At 36.0% G+C, this 19,191-nt stretch overlaps 3 protein-coding genes across 7 annotated transcripts in view; 2 read left to right on the top strand and 1 right to left on the bottom strand.

The window, feature by feature from the left end:
* LOC107725322 (kinesin-like protein KIF2A) overlaps window positions 1-7,754 on the bottom strand; it is a 16,547-nt gene extending 8,793 nt beyond the window's left edge. Inside the window, exons 1-7 of one of the 4 annotated variants that reach the window (XM_016534557.1) lie at window positions 7,477-7,754; window positions 5,472-5,566; window positions 5,106-5,228; window positions 4,963-5,017; window positions 2,890-3,018; window positions 972-1,075; window positions 735-830 (exon numbers count right to left, since the gene is read on the bottom strand). In XM_016534557.1, the coding sequence (XP_016390043.1) occupies window positions 735-830; window positions 972-1,075; window positions 2,890-3,018; window positions 4,963-5,017; window positions 5,106-5,228; window positions 5,472-5,566; window positions 7,477-7,537 (663 nt within the window). In that variant the 5' untranslated portion in view covers window positions 7,538-7,754. The remainder of the gene's footprint in view (window positions 1-734; window positions 831-971; window positions 1,076-2,889; window positions 3,019-4,962; window positions 5,018-5,105; window positions 5,229-5,471; window positions 5,567-7,476) is intronic. The other 3 variants (XM_016534555.1, XM_016534554.1, XM_016534556.1) reach the window with 3 other exon arrangements.
* Window positions 7,755-8,824: 1,070 nt separating this feature from the next.
* Window positions 8,825-12,677, top strand: slc2a6 (solute carrier family 2 member 6). The gene is made up of 10 exons (XM_016534515.1): window positions 8,825-8,918; window positions 9,028-9,181; window positions 9,287-9,493; window positions 10,294-10,393; window positions 10,538-10,749; window positions 10,957-11,103; window positions 11,194-11,302; window positions 11,396-11,572; window positions 11,865-12,010; window positions 12,273-12,677. Exons 1-10 carry the CDS (start codon window positions 8,860-8,862, stop codon window positions 12,432-12,434), a joined length of 1,473 nt encoding a protein of 490 aa, XP_016390001.1. The 5' UTR covers window positions 8,825-8,859; the 3' UTR covers window positions 12,435-12,677.
* Window positions 12,678-14,343: 1,666 nt separating this feature from the next.
* Window positions 14,344-17,538, top strand: LOC107725298 (uncharacterized). 2 transcript variants are annotated; one of them, XM_016534514.1, is made up of 6 exons: window positions 14,344-14,573; window positions 15,066-15,212; window positions 15,894-15,956; window positions 16,124-16,333; window positions 16,466-16,573; window positions 17,311-17,538. In XM_016534514.1, the coding sequence occupies exons 1-6, from the start codon at window positions 14,457-14,459 to the stop codon at window positions 17,524-17,526; spliced, it is 861 nt and encodes a 286-aa protein (XP_016390000.1). In that variant the 5' UTR covers window positions 14,344-14,456; the 3' UTR covers window positions 17,527-17,538. The 2 variants fall into 2 exon arrangements, with proteins under 2 accessions (XP_016390000.1, XP_016389999.1); XM_016534513.1 differs by having other exon boundaries at window positions 16,466-16,600.
* The last annotated feature ends 1,653 nt before the right edge of the window (window positions 17,539-19,191 follow it).

The raw sequence follows: 19,191 nt of genomic DNA, 5'->3' as shown, positions 1-19,191 counted from the left end.
GTAGCCTGTTACATTACAGTACATAAGATTTCACTTACCACATAAACAGAGAGGAGAGATCACTGAGGATGATGGCGAATGATTTACAGATCCTGAGCACCACTGACAAGCATCTGATCTTGTAAAATGTGTGGTAAGTACTGCCGCTGTAGTTTACATAGCACGTGCGATCGCAAATCTCGAAAAAGTGAAAGTAAAACGCGATCGTGCATTCGAAAGCAGTTTCAATGCCCCGCATATTAATATATGCGGGGCATATATGCCCTGATGTCCGCATTTTATATATAGTATAATTACCCAACGATATAACTGCGAGAGAAAGTATTGAAATATTTTCCCTGTGTTTCCTTCCTGCTGTGTGAGCTACTGAAATGAGCCGCACTGTGAAACAGCCAATCAGAGCAGAGCTCAACATTGAGCCGCACTGCGAAACAGCAAATCAGAGCAGAGCTCAACATTATTATTCATGACCCTAGACCCTTCCAAATAAGGTAAAAACAGACCATTTCATCCTAGGGACAAATCCTACAGTTGTAAATGGACATGTAAAACAGTTTCTGGAGATTTTTTGTCCTTACCTAAGCCACATACCTTCTATGTAGATATCAGAGAACAATTTAAAATATTATATCAATGCATTCTATGGCACCTTTAAATTAAATTTCATTAATTAATTCATTCTTGTATTTATTATATTTTAAATATGACCCAGAAGTTAATTCATCCGAACCTACCAAATCTGTCGTGGTTAGCGGTCGATAGTCCAAACTTGCTCTGAAGTCTCGGATCATCTGCAGTATTTCATAGTTTGGAATCGTTGTATCAATTTCCTTTCAAACAAAACAAGCACATTCACAATAGGAACACCACCAGGTGAACTAATCTATTTGTCAAACCTGACAAATACATCACAATTAAAAGCTGAGAGACGAGGCAGAGAGATATAATGGCAGAAAGATGAGAAGTCTTACCTGTGCTCGCTTTTCTCTTAGTTCCTGTTGCTGTATCCTCCGTCTCTCCCTCTTCTCCTGCAATTTTTCCACTTCCTTCACACAGTTCGACTTCCTCCTTGCTGCTATATAGCAGAACAACACACAACTCCATTTTAACAAAGGCAACAACCATTTCCTCTCTTTCAGCCCGCCTCCTCCCACTCTGTATCTCTCTCTAATATAAGTGTGTATGTGTGCAGACATAGTGGCTATAGAGGCAAGCCAGAGCCTCTGGCAGCTGGCACATGGTAGCGCCAACAGCCCTCTCTATCTTAAAGAGCTCTATTCTCTGAGCAGACCTTTTCCAAAGTCATTTATCTATGCACTCTTGCTGTCTGCAACATACCCTGCTACTATTGCTTTACTACTTGCTACATTACTACTATCACTTGCAAACAATAGTACCATCAGAACATGGATTAAAAGATAGGCTTCATAATGAAGGATATTAATATTCATCTGACTGATTAATTTAATCTACCCAAAACAGTGTGCAGTTTGAACACTGACTCATCACGCAACACAAAACTGGGGTGGGAATCTTTAAACTAGATTTGATTAGAAAGAATAGTTAACCCCAAAATTAAAAATGTACCCTCAGGCCATCCATGAAATAGATGAGTTTGTTTCTTCATGGGAACAGATTTGGAGAAATTTAGCATTAAATAATTTGCTCACTAATGGATCATCTGCAGTGAATGGGTGCCATCAAAATGAAAGTCCAAACAGCTGATAAAAACATCACAACAATTCACAAATAATCCTTCAGTTCATCAATTAACATCTTGTAAAGTAAAAAGCTGTGTGTTTTCACAGCTTTTTGATTTCATTAATGTGTTTTTAAAACAATTAATTAATGTGTTTTTAACTTCAAATGAGTCCTATAACCATAATATTGCATTTCCAGTGAACAAGTCTAAATTACGAGATAAATATGCACAGATCAAGCACCATTTACAAGTGAAAACAGTCCAAAACAATTCTAAACAAATGTGTTGGTGGATTTTGATGCGAGAGGTCAACAGGGAATGGAGTTTTTCACTGGAGGAAGTGTTAATATGTTATTATGGACTCGTATTTTGAATAGATGTGACAGTTTAAAGTTAAAACGTATTAATGATGGATTTGTTTATTACAAACATGCAGCTTTTCACTTTACAAGATGTTAATTGATGGACTGGAGTCTTGTGGATTACTTGTTGATTATTGTCATGTTTTTATCAGCAGTTTGGACTCTGATGGCACCCATTCACTGCAGAGGATCCGCTGGTGAGCAAGTGATGTTATGCTATATTATCCCAAATCTGTTCTGATGAAGAAATAAACTCATCTACATCTTGGATGGGCTGAGGGTAAGTACATTTTAAGCAGATTTTCATTCTTGGTTGAACTGCAATTCAGAGAAAGAATTGCAACATATCTGTGAATCAATTTTACCCCAACCCTGCACTAAACAAGCAAATTAAACCGAACAATCGTAATTCCACCCAAAGGATGGGCAGCACCATGCTGCACATAGAAAACAGTTTGAGCATTTTGATTCCAGATTAATTCAGCAGACAGACTCTTGTAAGCTTCATAAATTCAAAGCAAGAGGATTAATCAGGAAGGTTCAGAGTCAGGACAAGCCTGCCCGGTCACAAACAGTCACTGACATTCAGAGGGGCGGCTGGGGTAGCCAAACCACACCCCACAGATTTGAGCCAAGATACAGACAGATGAGCAAGGTTTAGGTTTGTTGCAAAATTCAGACTGTAAAAGGTTGCTTTCTCTTTATGCATTATACGCATCCTGCGCAGGAGGCCTCAGTCCTTTCGGCCTTTTTCAGTCCTTTTTCCTGTAGGGAAAAGGGGGTTGACAGGAACAGATTGAAAAGCACTGAGGAGTGTCATATTACCGTTTTGTTGTTGCTGAGTTAGCTGACTTTGGGTCTGGCTCTGTGTGGGCTGAGAGGGCTGTTGTACTGGTGGAGGGGGTGCTGATTCTGGCTGTTGCTGCTGGGCCGGCCGTCCCCGAGTCGAGCCAACTTTAAAACAGAACACATAAGAGTGGCATCACAGGAGCACTCAATGATGGACAAAAATGCTGCTTAGATAGACAGCTCATCAAGTTTTCAAACACAGCCATCTTAGTATGCTGACATAACTAGAAGTCATGTGTAGTAAAACAGGCACTATAAGTAAAACACTCCGGCACTTTTAAAACATCACTCTATTTGTTTGAGCATGCCGACTCAGCCATTTTGAGACTATTTTGGCTATGATTAAAATTTCTGTCAAGGTCACAACAGATCTTTTCTTCCATATTGTAACTTACACCCAAGTAAAATGGATTATAGGGGAAAAAAAGAGTGGAGGACTTGGTTCAATCCATCAGTTGTTGACTTCACAGAAGCAGATCTGAACGCAATACTTCAATCAATTGCAAGAAAGCGGCGGGGTTTAAGCGGTCTAAATGACTGAAGAAGTCTGGCATATGTTATCAGAGAGAATATTTTGCACTGGAAGACTGAGTTTGACTGAAGACTAACATTTTTGTAAAAAATTACTAAGTCAATAAAAATTAAATGTGTGCATAAATGTATCGTTCACAATAAGATCAATAAAATGCATTTAGAAAATAGATGAAGAGGTGGATGGGGGAATTTCCATTTCATGTTGACTTTAACATCTGTTATTCTTTAGTAACCGAACAAAATAATCCTAAATTATTACTAATTGTATTGAAAATGAGAATTTTACTGTACAATAGCCATACATCTGTCTCAAAGAGTAATAAATTAATAATAGTGATAATAAAAAATAATACTTCTATTAGTTATATAAAATAATGTTACAAAATTACAAAAACAAACCAACAATAACAACAATAAAAGTTACATAAAATCTATATCAAATTTGATTTGTTAAAAAATTCTAATATTTTCCAAGGAGAGGCTTTTTTAATGTCCATGAATGTAATTTCTGTATAACAACATTGCCTAATTATTATTTAAAGTATTTCAAATAAAATATGCTTTACAGTCAAGGAAGACTTCACATTAAGCCAATTAGTTTTATTACAGTACATTAGATTTGCATAGTAACATTTAGCACTAAAAATGTTTAGAACTGGGCAAACGAGGAAAAAAGTTGTTCCCAGTACATGTTATAACAAATTCTGAGTACCCTAGGCCTGTCACGATAACAACTTTTTGTTGTGCGATATATTGCGCCAGAAATAATTGCGATAAGCGATATTATTGTCATTTTAAAGACCATTTTATGCCACTGAATATATAATCATAATGTAACAGCATAATAATGCAAGAAGGCCTACACACTTCCAAATGACAACAAACTTTACATTTTTAAGAATATTTAGATCATGGAAATTAAGTATCAAAATATTAGATACCTTAAAAAACCTGAAAAAATAGTAAATAAACATTTTCTAACTAAAAGTGCAAAGTAACAAGTAGAAGAAAATAACTTGTATGGAGATTTTTCCATCTACAGATTTTTCCCTGACCTTCTTTTCTCTGTAAATTAAGGGTGCACACTATTGCTGAAAAACATGACTACAGCACGTTATGTACCAGAAGCTGCAAAACACAAAGTCGCAAGTGGAATGTACAAAACATGGTGACATTAATTTTTAAGTAAATATAATGGGCGATATATTGCGTCACCAAAAATTATTGCGGTCATGTACATATATTGCGCGATAAGTGGATATATTGATTATTGCGACAGGCCTAGACCCTGTCAAAATGAAGTGCTTGTGGAGTGTGCTCCACTCCACTGAAAACACTGCATCATGAGCCTGACACGTACATGTGCCGCCCCTTCATTCTGAAGCACCCAGCACGTGCACGCTACAGTTTTTTCACTTTTGCGGATTAATAAAATTGCACATGGCCATACTGCAATTCATAACTTATTTTGATTTATTGTGCAGTCATTCCTGAGTCAAATAACAGCAAATATACCTCTGTTGTCTCTGGATGGGATTTCACTCCTTCCCGGTGCAATAGTTCTACGATTCTGCACACAAACAAAGTGTACAAAAAGGTTCAAAAGTTGCAAACAATTAGAATGCAAGTTCAACATTTAACTCTGGCCTCATACAAACCTTAGGGATTTTGTTGACCTTCACAGAGCTGGGTGTAGGAGGCGGTGGTGTAACAGGGCTCAAGGAAATCTCCTCCTCTGGACCAACATCTGGATTTAGTGAGAATATGCACTCCAAATCAATCTGTTACGAAAAAATGAACAAGCTGTTAACATTGCAAGAAATCTGATCTTTTTTCCAACACATGCAGGATATCCTAAAGAGAAAAATGATAAAGGGTACATGACAACATAATTCATATTTGTAAGAAACACAGCATGTGTCCACGTAAAATCTCAGAGAGTTTCATACTGTACCCTAACAACACCAGAATGTTGTTCTATCCATTATTAATAACACAGGCAGCTGAGAGGCTGCTATACTTACCTCTTTTCCTTTAGTGTCTCCATTTTCTATCCATTCCACAGTAACACTTTCATTATCTTCATTTAAAGAGGTCACCATGGCCTGGTGTATTCGCCCTGTAAGAAACCCAACACCTCTATGTGTGAAAGACAAATTGAAAACATTCATGTATCCATTTTGAAATGTTACACATCTAATGGGAACTTGAAAAGAGTTTATGTACAAGACGGCAAGTCAACAGCAATCTGCTTCTGAGGACACTTCAAAAGTTGTGCTAATAGCTACAGAAAAGTAGCCTATCAGAGCATCACTGAAAACAAACAGCCACGGTTCCGTATCTATTATTCAGAGCTATTCCTACTCGCACGTTGACATCCCTGCAATTATTCAACAGCGGCATCAGAAAGAAAAAGCACATATTATCCTGCCATAAAACAAGCTATTTAAAACCCCTGCATGCAACATCAGGCCAAAAGAAAAGTTAAGACCCAGTTTGAAGTTAAGGCACATCTTTATGACGTTAGAGACTTTCTCTGTTTAAAGATGTCACAAGCACTGTTCATCTTCAGAGAGCATGTCAAGAGTCATCTCTATTACGCAATACATGAAACTTCCCAAAGAGACAGGAGTGGTTTGTCTAACACGTCAACAGACCTGGGCTCACTTGTTTCTTTGCTACAAGCTGAAGTTAAATATAACACAGCCTTCTCAAAGAGATAAAATCATAACCTCTTCTGACAGTCTTGCAAATTGTATTGATGCCAATACCAATGAAAAGCCACTGAATGCTCACGAGACACCAACACTAGATTTACTAACTCTGTACTGAGACATCATTAGCAGAAATTGATACTTTGATCCTTAAACACATTCAGAACCAGTGTATGTTTTAATTCTGCTTTTGATGAACTAAATTACAATTAATCTACAAATATTTAAAACATAATAATCAGTAAATGCTGTACTATTAATAATAATAAAAAAACAATAATGATGATTGATTAGTACAAGTAATATTAGTAGAATTATTACTGGTGTTATTTAAAGTTGTTGTGGTTGTTAGTTTTCTAAATGGAAAGTTGTTTTCATCTTTGTATTGAATCAATTAGCCTATAAACCTTCCTAACTTAAAAAAATGTTTGTTACTTACAAATGTAAGTAGTTATCCAAACAGTACATCAAACAGGTTACATCACATGTGAAAGCCATTGTTTGGTTCTATTTTTGAGAGACTGAAGTGTGAATATTGGTAATATATTTATACATCTGATAATAATAATGCAACTAATCCCAAACAGTCAATATTTCCTTTGGCCACTAGGATGGAGTTTAATCTCTGAACCCAAATAATGACACATCACATAACTTCAAGGAATTTACTTGTCATCTTCAAATCAATACAAACCAGTCAAATTATTATGACTACGGAAACTCTCTAACGTCATTATAATCTCAAATGAGTGACTAATGTGAAGTGAGTGGCATCCAAACTTATGTTGGGTTTAAGACTCCAAGCTAAACAAACCAGCTGGTTTGGATGAAACCAGCAACTTCCCTCTGTCCACACTTATTTACAACCAATCTGTAAAACAAAACATTCATTTGCAAGTGACTTAAGATGGCTAACCCACACAAATCCAGAATCTATAGTACTTACATGATTATATTCCCTAGACCAATACAATACATACATGATTCCCTACTAATCTACATCAAGTAAGCCAGTTACTGGGCTGAAATCAAATATCATCGCACACATTATGAATCGAAACAAACTCCACCCGGGTTTAGCAGGTGGCTAACGTAAAACCGACAGTTGCACTGTTGATTGACACAAGCTCGTTAACTACCCCGGCAACCAGCACCAACAGACCAAACTTAACGCCATATATCGATTAATACTAGGCCCGACCACCTAAAATTATCATTTCTGTCAGGTGTTTTGAGTGGTAATGTTAGCATCCGTTAGCCGAACCGGGGAAACGACTTTAACGGACGGTTACAAGCGACCCAAATATGAACTCACCATCGCTGCGCTTTATCTCCACATAAATCCCCACGACGATCTTGCCGAAGTTCACCGCCATGGCTCATTCATGGGACGAAGGGAATACTCAAATAGACGGGCGTGTGGGAACTAGAAACAGTGTTTGTGTTTGAATTTTTCACATTTGTTGTTCCGTGTTACTCAAAACCGGGAGGCGGCCACAGCGCCAGACATAAAAGAGGGGAGAGAGTACAGGGCGCGTGCGCGGGGGTAGCTCGACTTGCATGTTTTTTCCCCCTCCACAAGCCCCGCCTCCTGCGTCAGGATTGGCTAGAAGCAGCTGGAGGTCTGAGCTCGGACAGTTGAGGTAACCATAGCAACCACAATAAACGGAGGAAGCCGGGAGCTTGTTGCCGTGTGGCAAAAATTTAAATATGTTGATGGCTGTGCTCTTTTTGTTGACAGTAGGCACACTGAACTTAGTTTGGAGAAATATGTCCAATCAGCCAACTGTACCAACATAAAAAACTACAAAATGTGTCTTACATTACTATAAGTTTGATCACAACAGTTGCAGGATGATAAACTATTCATGCAGAAAAATTTTCTGTGAAGCTGCTTTGCAGTGATGTGTATCATGAAAAGCGCTATACAAATAAACGTGACTTGAATTGAATCGGTTGAGCAATAAAAAAATATCCCTTATATCAAGGAACGAAGTAGGCATAATTAATTAGCTGGTCAAAATTATACAGTTTTGTAGCTGTTGCAATTAATTAATCAGTGCTGAATTTAATATGCAGTATTTCATATAAAAGCACTTGAACAAAAAGGAGAAAATGCAATGAGCATGCTATTGTATGGAAGCCCGTTTCTATGGAAGCCCGTTTCCGCCACTGAATAAAAAAATATAATTATGTAAGTCATAATAATGAGAAACTTTCTCAAAATTATGACTTAGTATCTCGTTATATTGAGAAACTTTCTCGTAATAATGACTTAGTTTCTCGGTTTCTCATTATTACGAGAAACTAAGTCATTATTACGAGAAAGTTTCAATATATAACGAGATACTAAGTCATAATTTTGAGAAAGTTTCTCATTATTATGACTTACAGAATTATATTTTTTTATTCAGTGGCGGAAACGGGCTTCCATAGAAACGGGCTTCCATAATTGACCGATGATAGATAGCCTAGATAGATTGTATTCTCTTTCTGAATGGCGTTGTGGTTGTTGACTGGAATTTCTGGTTGCTTAACACATTACTCAGTTGAGGAAGTTCTGACGTTTGCTTCCTTCATTTTTTGTCCTTATCTAGAAATCCCAGGATTGCAAAAATGGCTTTTACTTTCACTTGCTTTCAGTTATACCCATTGGAGCATTAAAGCGGTTCAGTCTGCAGCGTGAAGCGGAGGAGAGATGGAAGACAGTCCGGATGAAACCACCGCATTAATTAGAAACAAACCAGCTCGATTCAGGTGACTCCATCGTTCCTTTGTCCTTCTTTGTTTTCGATTTATGCTGTCTCAATCAAATTTTATATTTATTTAATTTATTTGCATTTATTCGATTGTTTATACTTTCTAGACATGGAAAGCTCTTCCTTGCGGTGTTTTCAGCTGTTCTGGGCAATTTCAATTTTGGGTTTGCCTTAGTGTTCCCTTCCCCTGTCATCCCCCAGCTTCAAAAGGGTGATGACCCTCGGTTGCAAATGGACATCCATCAGATATCATGGTTTGGTGTAAGATCATTAATGTGTCTAAAGATATGGAAGATATTTTCAGGTATAACGTTTAACATACAGTAAAAATACATCTTTGTAACTAGTTTCTCTTTTGTTTATTAGTCAATTTTCACCCTTGGAGCAGCCTTAGGGGGTGTTAGTGCCATGGTGCTGAATGACAGAGTTGGGAGAAAAATAACCATCATGTTGTCAGGAGTACCATCTACTGTAGGTCTCCTTGTGATGGGGGCCGCACAAAACTTTTGGATGTTATTATGGGGCCGATTTCTGACTGGCATCGCTGGTGGTATCACTGCTGGATCGATTCCTGTAAGTTTTCTGTTAGTCCATCTTGTTTATAGAGATAGCAATATTAATTCTACAGTGCCACTTTAAAAAAAAATTTTTTTTAGTGAGTTTGCAGTCTGATTTAAATCTTATGAGATAAAATGCTGGATGGCATGTAATAATGATAATAAATATTGTCAATAAGCATGTCTGTTGGCTGCATGCAAAAACAAAAACAGTGGAACTATTCATTTACGAACAAATGAGTACTGAATGAATCAGTCGACTCCCAGAGACTTAAATTTGTGAGTTATTTATGCAGGTTTTAAAAAGGTCTTAAATCAGAGCAGAAAGTCTTAAATTCATAAAGGCATGGCATTAAATGTTGCATGCATTGCTTAAAATTAATCTCTTCCTCAGTATTTTTCTCTTGCTTTCCAATATAAATATCTAAACGTCCTTAAATTAAGTTACATTGACTTGAGATTCAAAATGAAGAAATGAAGTTTTGTTTTCTGAGAAATTGAGTTTGTTTAAAACACAAATATCTGGTACAGTAATAGTTATTTTCATATTCTAGTGTTTGGGAGCATATGTATTCAAGCTATTTATCATGGAGATCAGGAGGAAGTTTTACAAGTTTTACAAACTTTTGCTGATGCAACTTTCCCTATTACATTTAAAGAACATATTGACATAAAAAAAGACAATTTAAAATCGACCTTCATACCATTTCATTGTAACATATGGGATTTTAATTAAAGAAACGTCATAATACATTAGTGGTTGCAGTTTTGTGCCTAATGGATCTCATTAACATCAGCTGATATCTTTTCACACAGGTGTATGTGTCAGAGATTTCACACCCGTCTGTGAGGGGTGCGCTGGGTTCGTGTCCTCAGATCACAGCTGTCTTTGGAAGTCTAGCACTTTATGCTTTTGGTGAGAGAGCTCATATTTCTCGGGTTGTTTTGGGTGTATGATGAAACACACTTTCGCCAACACTTTCAAGAATTTCCAAGCATTTTTCAGATACATTATCCTATATGTCCTTTAAAATTATGCTATTTTATCTTCTCTCTCCAGGCTTGGTTTTGCCGTGGAGGTGGCTGGCTGTGGCTGGGGAGATCCCTGTCGTTATCATGATGATTTTTCTTTGCTTCATGCCGACCTCCCCACGTTACCACATCATGAAAGGAAACAGAGCAAGAGCAGTTAAATCACTAGAATGGCTCAGAGGCCCCAATTCTGATTACTTGACCGAGTTCAATAAGATTGAGCGCAGTATCAGTTCTCAGGTAAAAGGCACATTGTGGTGGATTACATCATGTTATCAGGGTGGTGTTGTTGCATATTAACATAGCATGACTTACAACCTTCAAAGATGTTAGTCGTTTGCTGCAGTATTGCAGGGGCTGCCAATTATTGCTTGAAATAAAACAAAAATGTAAATATGCATTATATAAAAATAGAATATTAAGTGACTTGCATGTTCTCTCCAACAGGGCGTTCAATGGTGTGATCTTAAAACACCTTTATACTATAAACCAATTCTAATATCAGTTGTCATGAGATTCCTGCAGCAGATGACTGGTATAACCCCAATTCTGGTATATCTGGAGCCCATCTTCCACATGACAGCTATATCACTGGTAGGTCTCAAAGATTCATTCATTCACACTGTGAAATACCTGAAAGCACATTTATCCATCTAAAAAATTTGATGTTTTATTGCCATTCAGGAACCAAAATATGACGCAGCATTAGTGGGAGCTGTAAGATTGATTTCTGTTGCTATTGCAGCCAGTTTGATGGACAAAGCAGGTCGAAAAGCTCTACTGTTCACCTCAGGTTTGTGTAGAATTAACAATAAAAGTATTACATTTGGTAAATGTAATTCCTTGGAAAAAGTACCTAAAACACAGTCATCTTTTATTCCTTCAGGCTTTTTGATGTATCTAGCCATGCTTTCAATGACCATGTACACTCATAAAACACCGTGCAACCATGGCAATCTTACTGTAACTGAGGGCTTGAAGAGCACTTATGGAGGCTTAGCAGGCCCTGCCTTTGATCCAGTAACTCTAATTCCTCTAATAAGCTCTATGGTCATCATATTTGGTGAGTTTTTTTAGTTTCAGGAAGTTTGTTCATTAAACAGTGTGACCAGTTCACTTTAACTTACTGTACAGTACAAGCTTTTTGTGGATCTCATAAATGACAGATAAGGAACCTGTTGATTATTACGACACTATAGTTAGGGATGATAAAGTCACACTTTTTTTTTTTTTAATTAGAGAAACAATCATTTTGGAAACAGGACTGGATTACATCACTTTTAGAACTAGTTCTAGTTTTATTTCCTCATGTAAAAATAACATGCAGCATAACGTCACTGAAATCTCCCATGCAGGTTATGCTATGGGTTGGGGTCCAATCACATGGCTGCTAATGTCAGAGATTTTACCTTTGGGTGCACGTGGTGTAGCATCTGGTTTGTGCGTTGGTGTTAGCTGGATCACAGCCTTTGTTCTGACACAACTCTTCATGCATGTGGTGGTGAGCTAAATCTCTTTTTTACACACATAGAAACAGGAATTGGAAAAATACCTATTTTAACTTACCTAATAGCACATGATCCTTGTTCAAGATCATTAAAAGCTAATACAAGCTTCTCTTGATAATACTCATGTTATACATGATTGTTTCTTCTGATTTTTTTCTTTCTGATTGTTTCCATTTCTAGTATTTTTCATATACATAGTTGTGTGAGCTTTTCATAAGTATAGCTATAAAACACAAACTTGATCTTTTCATATAGGATGCCTATGGACTCTTTGCACCTTTCCTGTTCTTCTGTGTCGTCTCTGTAGTGAATATAATTTTCACTGCTAAATGTGTGCCAGAGACTAAAGGCCGGACTCTGGAGGAGATTGAGAACTTTTTCAGGACTGGCCGAACCTTCACCATTCTTGATTCTTGAAATGTCCATTTTGGACAATGCTGTGGCACTATTTAATCTACAGAGCCACAACAAAAGAAATTATGTTTTACTCAAGTTGTGAGTCTGCTGTCTGAGTTGAATGTGATGAGATAAAATGACTGGGTGGCGCCAAATAATACACATTTATATATTGCACTGTCTTTATGTATATTTAGATATATGAGCTACGTAATGGCTTTATGAATGTTACTCTGATGTAAATACATTAATATGTCAAATCTGTCCAATGTACATTTATTACAGCGGATCTAAAATATTCATAATTAATTATAACTAGTTATGATTAATTATTCATATTTCCCATGAGCTGATTCATTACATAAGGTTGTACTGTATATGAGTGCACACTCATGTAAAGCATATCAATAAATGTGTGTATTTATATACTGAATATATAAGGTCTCTATCATTCTCTCAGTTATATGAACATGTGACTGGGCACTTCACTTCTCTTTCATTGTTCCGCAATTGTTTTCATCAGTGTGACCATGACCAAACTAAACCAATATTTCACAATATTGTCCAGGAACAAAAGTACAATGATACGGAGAAGTTCCTATGGGTGTGGACCACGGCTAGAATTGAGCAAGACTTCACCAAAATAAATTCTGGCCATTGTCATGTGCTGATACCTACATAGAAATCTTGATCAAATTTTGATCATTAATTGTTTATCACTGTACTTAATGTTATAGCTATGCACTAAAATAATTATCTGTTTCTTATTTATATTTACTGTTATTTTTTTTTCAAACAATTAAATAATTCTCCAACCTCCTTTTCAATTAATTGCATATGCTTTCTTATCAGTAAGCATATTTCTCAAACAAAACTTTGCAGTTTGAAAGAGAACAATGTTTCGTTTCATTGACAGCTTTGATAAGATTCCTCTTTCTGCTTTCATACTGTATGACGCACAGTGCTTCCTGTCAATCAACACTAAACCAGTGTTATGCACCTGTGTTACATATTTGTACATGCTGAAAAATTGTCAAAACACCTAGTTGGTATGCAGTGCATTAGACAAACATAATTCTTATTTGCCACTGAACTGATTTCCTTACACCAATGAATTGCAGATTTAGGCATAGCCAATATAATATTATTAATATATTGTTACTTTTTAAATTAAATTTAATTACAGTTTAAAAAAGAAATATATGTTATTAACTATTATTTATTGGGAAATAATAAAAAAGTCCATTTGACCTCAATATCTCATCATGTAACCCAATTCTCAATGGCTCTGATCCAATAGTTAAGTTGCTTGCATGCACAAAAAGCCTTTAAGGAAAAATCATGTGATAAATGTTTGGCTTTAAGCTGATTTATTGGTTTCCATTTAGTGAAGGGTTCCCAAAAATGTTAATATATAACTAGGTGCATAAGACTGACATTATAAATGCGCTATATAGGCTAAGGATGTTATTTCTTACATTACACAATCTGGAAGACCAAACATTTCATAAATATGTATATTAACAGGGTTATATATAATTTATTTATTCATGAGTGAATGTTAATGTTTTATTTATAAATAAAACGGTTGTTTTTCCATGCAGTGTGAGGAAACATTTTAATTAATTGTGAAACTTACGTTGTGAATATTAATAAAATAAATGTTGATTTCAAATAAATTATGATTTAACAGTCTAACAGTATATTTTAAAAGCACTACACGTTTAAAACCTCATGAAAATCACTATTCCGGTGTCTGCTGATGTCCTGGCTTCACGAACGGATTGCATCCCATGTGAACGTTTTTATTCCCGTTGATTTTTACGTAACTCTGTAGAAAGTGGCTGCAGCCAGAAGAACATGAAGTCGCCATCAGCACCGGGTTACTCAAGAGAACTGAGGAACCCCTCCAGTGAGTTTCATAATTAGGTTGTGTAAGGGCACGTTACGTATGAGGGCTTTAGAAGCCAGCGGGCTACAAATGCAGTTCCTTGCCGCACTGAAAACATTGATTTAACCGCCAACTCGGACTGTGAACCAACCATGAAAACGAACAGGGAGAAAGTAATTGGAAGTCAAGTCATTTCAGCCGAACTTGTGGCTGGACTACTACTCAGCATGGCGTATAGGATGTGTTCCAGTTTGGCTTTTTCCTCAGAGGTGGGTCTTTACGTGTGTAAAATCATGGGATTATATAATGTTGTTGTTTGTAAATGTTAATAAGCGAAAGGAAAAAAAATAGTTTTGTGTGAAAATGAATGCTAAATGACACACTGTTTCCTTTACGAAAAATACCATGGTACTACTATAGTATCAGATAAAATACCATACTATAGCTTTTAAACTGGAAAAAATGAATAGTGAAAGTCGTTAGGGGAAGTTCACAACTTCACATAGCCTAATACTTGGGGTCTGAATGGAACAGAACGCATGGGTCTCGAGACGCGTTACTTAACACGCGTTGTAAAAACGCGACGCGTTCAGTCTAAATGAGACGGAGCTGCTAAGAAGTTGTTCATAATGTTTATGTTATTATAATGTTTATTATTTTTTTGTAGTAGCCATAACCGTAGTAATTATTGGGCATCTTGGCGGAAATTATTGTTACTGTGAGAATACTTTTGTAACGCGTTATACTCTCTTGTGTTGCAGGGGGGAAGCGTCAGTGACGAAAGCGCGCAGTTTGAAGTAACGCGCTCACTCGTATGTGTGTGGGTTGCCAGTAATATTAAGTTAATTTTCTTCAAAAGCAACAACCATCCACTTTCTCGGTCTGCTCATTCCGTCTCGAGGCTTGTTGTAAGTGCAATGCAAATACACACATATGCCTGCATATATTCTCTTGAAACTTTAGGAGAAATACAGTAGGTAATCTAATAGTTCATCCCGTTTGTCAGGTGATCTAAAATGTACTACACATGGTAAATAAACTGGTTTTATTCGAATTAAAATATTATTTAATATGGCTCAGTTAACTTCACTATATTACACCAACAAATGTATTTTTAAAGTTGGGAAGTTACTCTGAGTCCTTACAGTTACTCAATAAGTCTGGGGTTAGTAAGGTGTATTTTTTTTTAAATAAAATTTTAATTAATACTTTTATTTATCAAGGATGCATTAAATTAATCAAAAGTGATTTCTGAAGGATCATGTGACGCTGAAGCTTAATGGAGTAATGACTGCTGAAAATTCAGCTTTGCATGGCAGGAATAAATTACATTTTAAAATATATTATAACAGTAAACAGTTATTTTAAATGCAATAATATTTCACAATATTACAGTTTTGATCAAATAAATGCAGCCTTCGTGAGCATAAGAGACTTCTTTTAAAAACATTACAAAACTGACCCCCAACCTTTTGAAGTGTACATATTTAAGTGTTGCATTATTGCATCAATTTAATATTTATTGTGACCTTTTATCAACATTTTGAAATATAAATTAAATTAACTGTTTTAAATGTCTTTCTATACAGGCCTTCCTTTCACTGTTGGGAGTCTGCAGAGAGGCACACGTTCAAGGAACAGACTGCAGACATGTGTGTACTGTAACATGATGTGTGCATTTTATTATATTAAGTCACTTTGGTATAGTAATCATCTAAACATAAATGTAAAATGCAGTGCTCTCTGTTGTAATGCCATAAAACATCAAATGTTTGTTACATGCCAGTTAAATCCATAAATCTTGACTTTTTCTCTCCAGCTTCCCATGGTGGATGTGGCGGTGTTCTTATTCTTTCTTCTAAGCAGTTTGATTCTTTTGATCTTGGATCACAATCAGTTGAAAGGCTCTTTGAAACAATCTGAACTGCTCACTAAGCCCCAGAGGTTTTTCCTTCAAATGGATTTTTTTGCAAACTTCATTTGTGGCCTCATGTGGTTGGTTTTTCCAGGATGGCTTCTTGGGTCACAGGTAAAAACGTAACTTAATTGCAACTGTTGTGAACACTTGGACTATCAAGTATAGCAAAAGTGGTCATGTTGTTAGCTAAAATGCTTCTAGGTGGCATTGTCCATTAATGCATTGTGTATTCATCCATTGTAGATTAATGGATCTGAGGATCATCTTTATCTCACTCGGGCATTTGGAGCCATGATGGTTGGAGACAGCTTTGTTTCTTTTACCACTCAGAAACAAATGGGAACCAATGAGGTATCTGTCTTCAGCAGCCGGGCTGTGGTATGTCATATTACAACATATTACAACTTTTTAACACTGATTTTGCTCCAACATGATTACATATGATTAACAATCCTTTTGTGTTCAAAAACTGGGTACAACTTTTGTGTTGGGGGTCAAAATTACTTACATTGGCTTCCATTCAATTACCAAAAATCAGCACTATGAAAAATACTAAAGAGTCACCTAAAAACACAAGCCTCTATTGTTGCTTGTCAGAGACTAAAAAATATAAAATATGTGACAAATGTAATAAGTCTCTTCTATTTTTATGGTGTTATTTCTATTGTGTTAGGGGTATACATTTATTATACGGTATATATTGCATATATAATTTATTTATTGGTCATGATTACATGTAGTGACTGTTTGCACAATGTATTTTATGTATTGTATTTTATATTTTAGTGTTTGATAAGCTACAATAAAGGTTTTCTGTCCCCCCCCGACTCTTTAGTGTTTATTTTTGGCAAATTGCATGAAACCAATGGGGCTCAAAAGTTGTAACATTTGTACAGCCTTTCCAAAACACTTATATTTGTTACAACTTTGCATGCACATTCATGACCCTAAATGAAAAGTATTCACAAAATTTCAAGAGGAAATTAATAGTTTAACCAATATTTCAAGCATTTTGAAAATCGAGCGTGGGACAAATAAACCTCAGCACATCAGGAGGGTTAAGCATGTATGAATCTGTACCCATTTAGGGAACTTCGGCGGTTGTCATCTTCATGATCCACACCCAGCTCACCACATCGGCATGGAAAACCCCACATCTCTGTTTGGGTCTAGTAGGGGTCAGTCTCTGGGCTGGAAACTCCATCCTTGGCTACCTGAGCTCCAAAGACACGACGACAGAGTCAGTCAATGATATATACTGGCGTGCTGTACAGAGAAAAGACAGAAGACTTTATGTACAATAGATATTTTGTCATATATTATGACATCACTGTGTGCATTTCAATGCTGTATGATGTTTTTGACAAACTATTTATACTGTAAATATAGTTGTTTTATGAATATTAAATAGATGTATTCTTTTGTACATAATGGTTGTTTTTAATTTATACTCATAAATATTGTAAACAAATTGAAAATATCACTTTCAATATGCAATGTAGATATGCAAATAAAGACAGTTGTCTGGTGACTTGAACGGCACTTCATATAAAGTAAAAGTGCTTTGTCAGCTGTCTGTGAACTGCCTCCTTTCACACATTCAGGTGTCGAGTCATTCTCCTGCAATATGCACTGAACCATTTGTTTTATAACTTTGGATGCAACATTTGATGTTCCCACAAACACAAAACTGAAAATATATGAACTGTGCGTCAGAATCTTCTTTTATCTCTCTCATTTTTTTTTAAATTTAACATCCTGTAGTTATTTAAACTTATTTTTTTGCTATTGTTTAGTATTATTTTAAATATGTTCCTCTAAAAATGTTCTTTTATCAAAATTGCCAGAGAACATACACCGTGTTCTTTCTTTCTTTCTTTCCTACCTCTGGCCAAGTGGCTCCATCTTTTACGGTCTCATTGTCACTCAAGAGATTGTCTCTTTGGCAAGACCTGTGCGAGCAGTAACACTGACCTTAATTGAACTTTATTCCTCCTGCAATGGCCATGATGTTGTCCAACTTAACAAGACCGTGCAAAACCAAATAAATAGCTTTACCGTGCAGCTGAGATCTATTAACACCTCTTACAAACTGTGCCCAGTGCCTTTGCTTCAAGAGCACAATGTGTTTTAAATACGGCCACTTGATGGCGCTGTATACACGGAGATTACAGCCTCTGGTTCTCCTAAAAACATCAAGCTGACAACAGTGCTGGTAAATTTACCATGAACTGCTGTTATTAAAATGCCATTCCTATATTACAGTTGGACAATCAGAACCAAAACTACTTTTTGATGTAGCATAATTATCCTAATAAGCTCTTTATATTAGAAAATTAAGCAGTAAGATGGTTTTAAAGGCTTGGTTCAAGATGGCTGTTAAACAGTCCCTCTCTTTCTCATACATACTCATAAAGGATTAGTTCACAAAAAAATGAAAATTCTATCATCAGTTACTCTCGTTTTGTTCTCGTTTTCCCCCTGTAGAACACAAAAGGGAAAAAATTCTAAAGAATTGAACTGGTTGCTCTTTTCCCTGCAATTTCAATGAATGACGACTGAAGCTTTCAAGCTTCAAAGTGCACAAAGAACCTTAAAAGTACCATAAAAGTAGTCCATACAAGTCTTCTGAAGCCATACAATAGAAAATGGACCAAAATGAATGTTGATGGAAAGTAGATAAACAAGAAACGATTATAAATTTATTATCGATTTACATGAGGAAACATAATATATTCAGTTTTTCCAGACATTGTACTTGCATTTATTGTGTGTTTTTATCATATTTAATATATTTTTATATACTAATATTTACACTAACATATATTGATATCTTTATTAAATAAATTTATATTTGATCATATATGCTGTATTCATGATCCACCTCTACAGATAAATAAACTTGTTTTTTCCCCCCACAAAAACAAGCCCCTTTAAGATTAACTGCATTAACTAATCTCATGCGTCAT

The sequence above is a fragment of the Sinocyclocheilus rhinocerous genome, unplaced genomic scaffold (assembly GCF_001515625.1).
Source record: "Sinocyclocheilus rhinocerous isolate Xijiao unplaced genomic scaffold, SAMN03320098_v1.1 scaffold785, whole genome shotgun sequence".
Lineage (NCBI taxonomy): Eukaryota > Metazoa > Chordata > Actinopteri > Cypriniformes > Cyprinidae > Sinocyclocheilus > Sinocyclocheilus rhinocerous.
Note: the sequence above shows the minus strand (reverse complement) of the source record. Positions and strands in the feature narration are given on the sequence as shown.

Coding starts and splice junctions, on each gene's coding strand:
- slc2a6 (XM_016534515.1), top strand. CDS start 8,860: ATGGAAGACAGTCCGGATGAAACCACCGCATTAATTAGAAACAAACCA. Junction 9,494..10,293: donor TCACTGCTGGATCGATTCCT/GTAAGTTTTCTG, acceptor CTTTTCACACAG/GTGTATGTGTCAGAGATTTC. Junction 10,750..10,956: donor AGCGCAGTATCAGTTCTCAG/GTAAAAGGCACA, acceptor TCTCTCCAACAG/GGCGTTCAATGGTGTGATCT.
- LOC107725298 (XM_016534513.1), top strand. CDS start 14,457: ATGAAAACGAACAGGGAGAAAGTAATTGGAAGTCAAGTCATTTCAGCC. Junction 14,574..15,065: donor GTTTGGCTTTTTCCTCAGAG/GTGGGTCTTTAC, acceptor CTTGTGTTGCAG/GGGGGAAGCGTCAGTGACGA. Junction 15,213..15,893: donor ATTCCGTCTCGAGGCTTGTT/GTAAGTGCAATG, acceptor CTTTCTATACAG/GCCTTCCTTTCACTGTTGGG.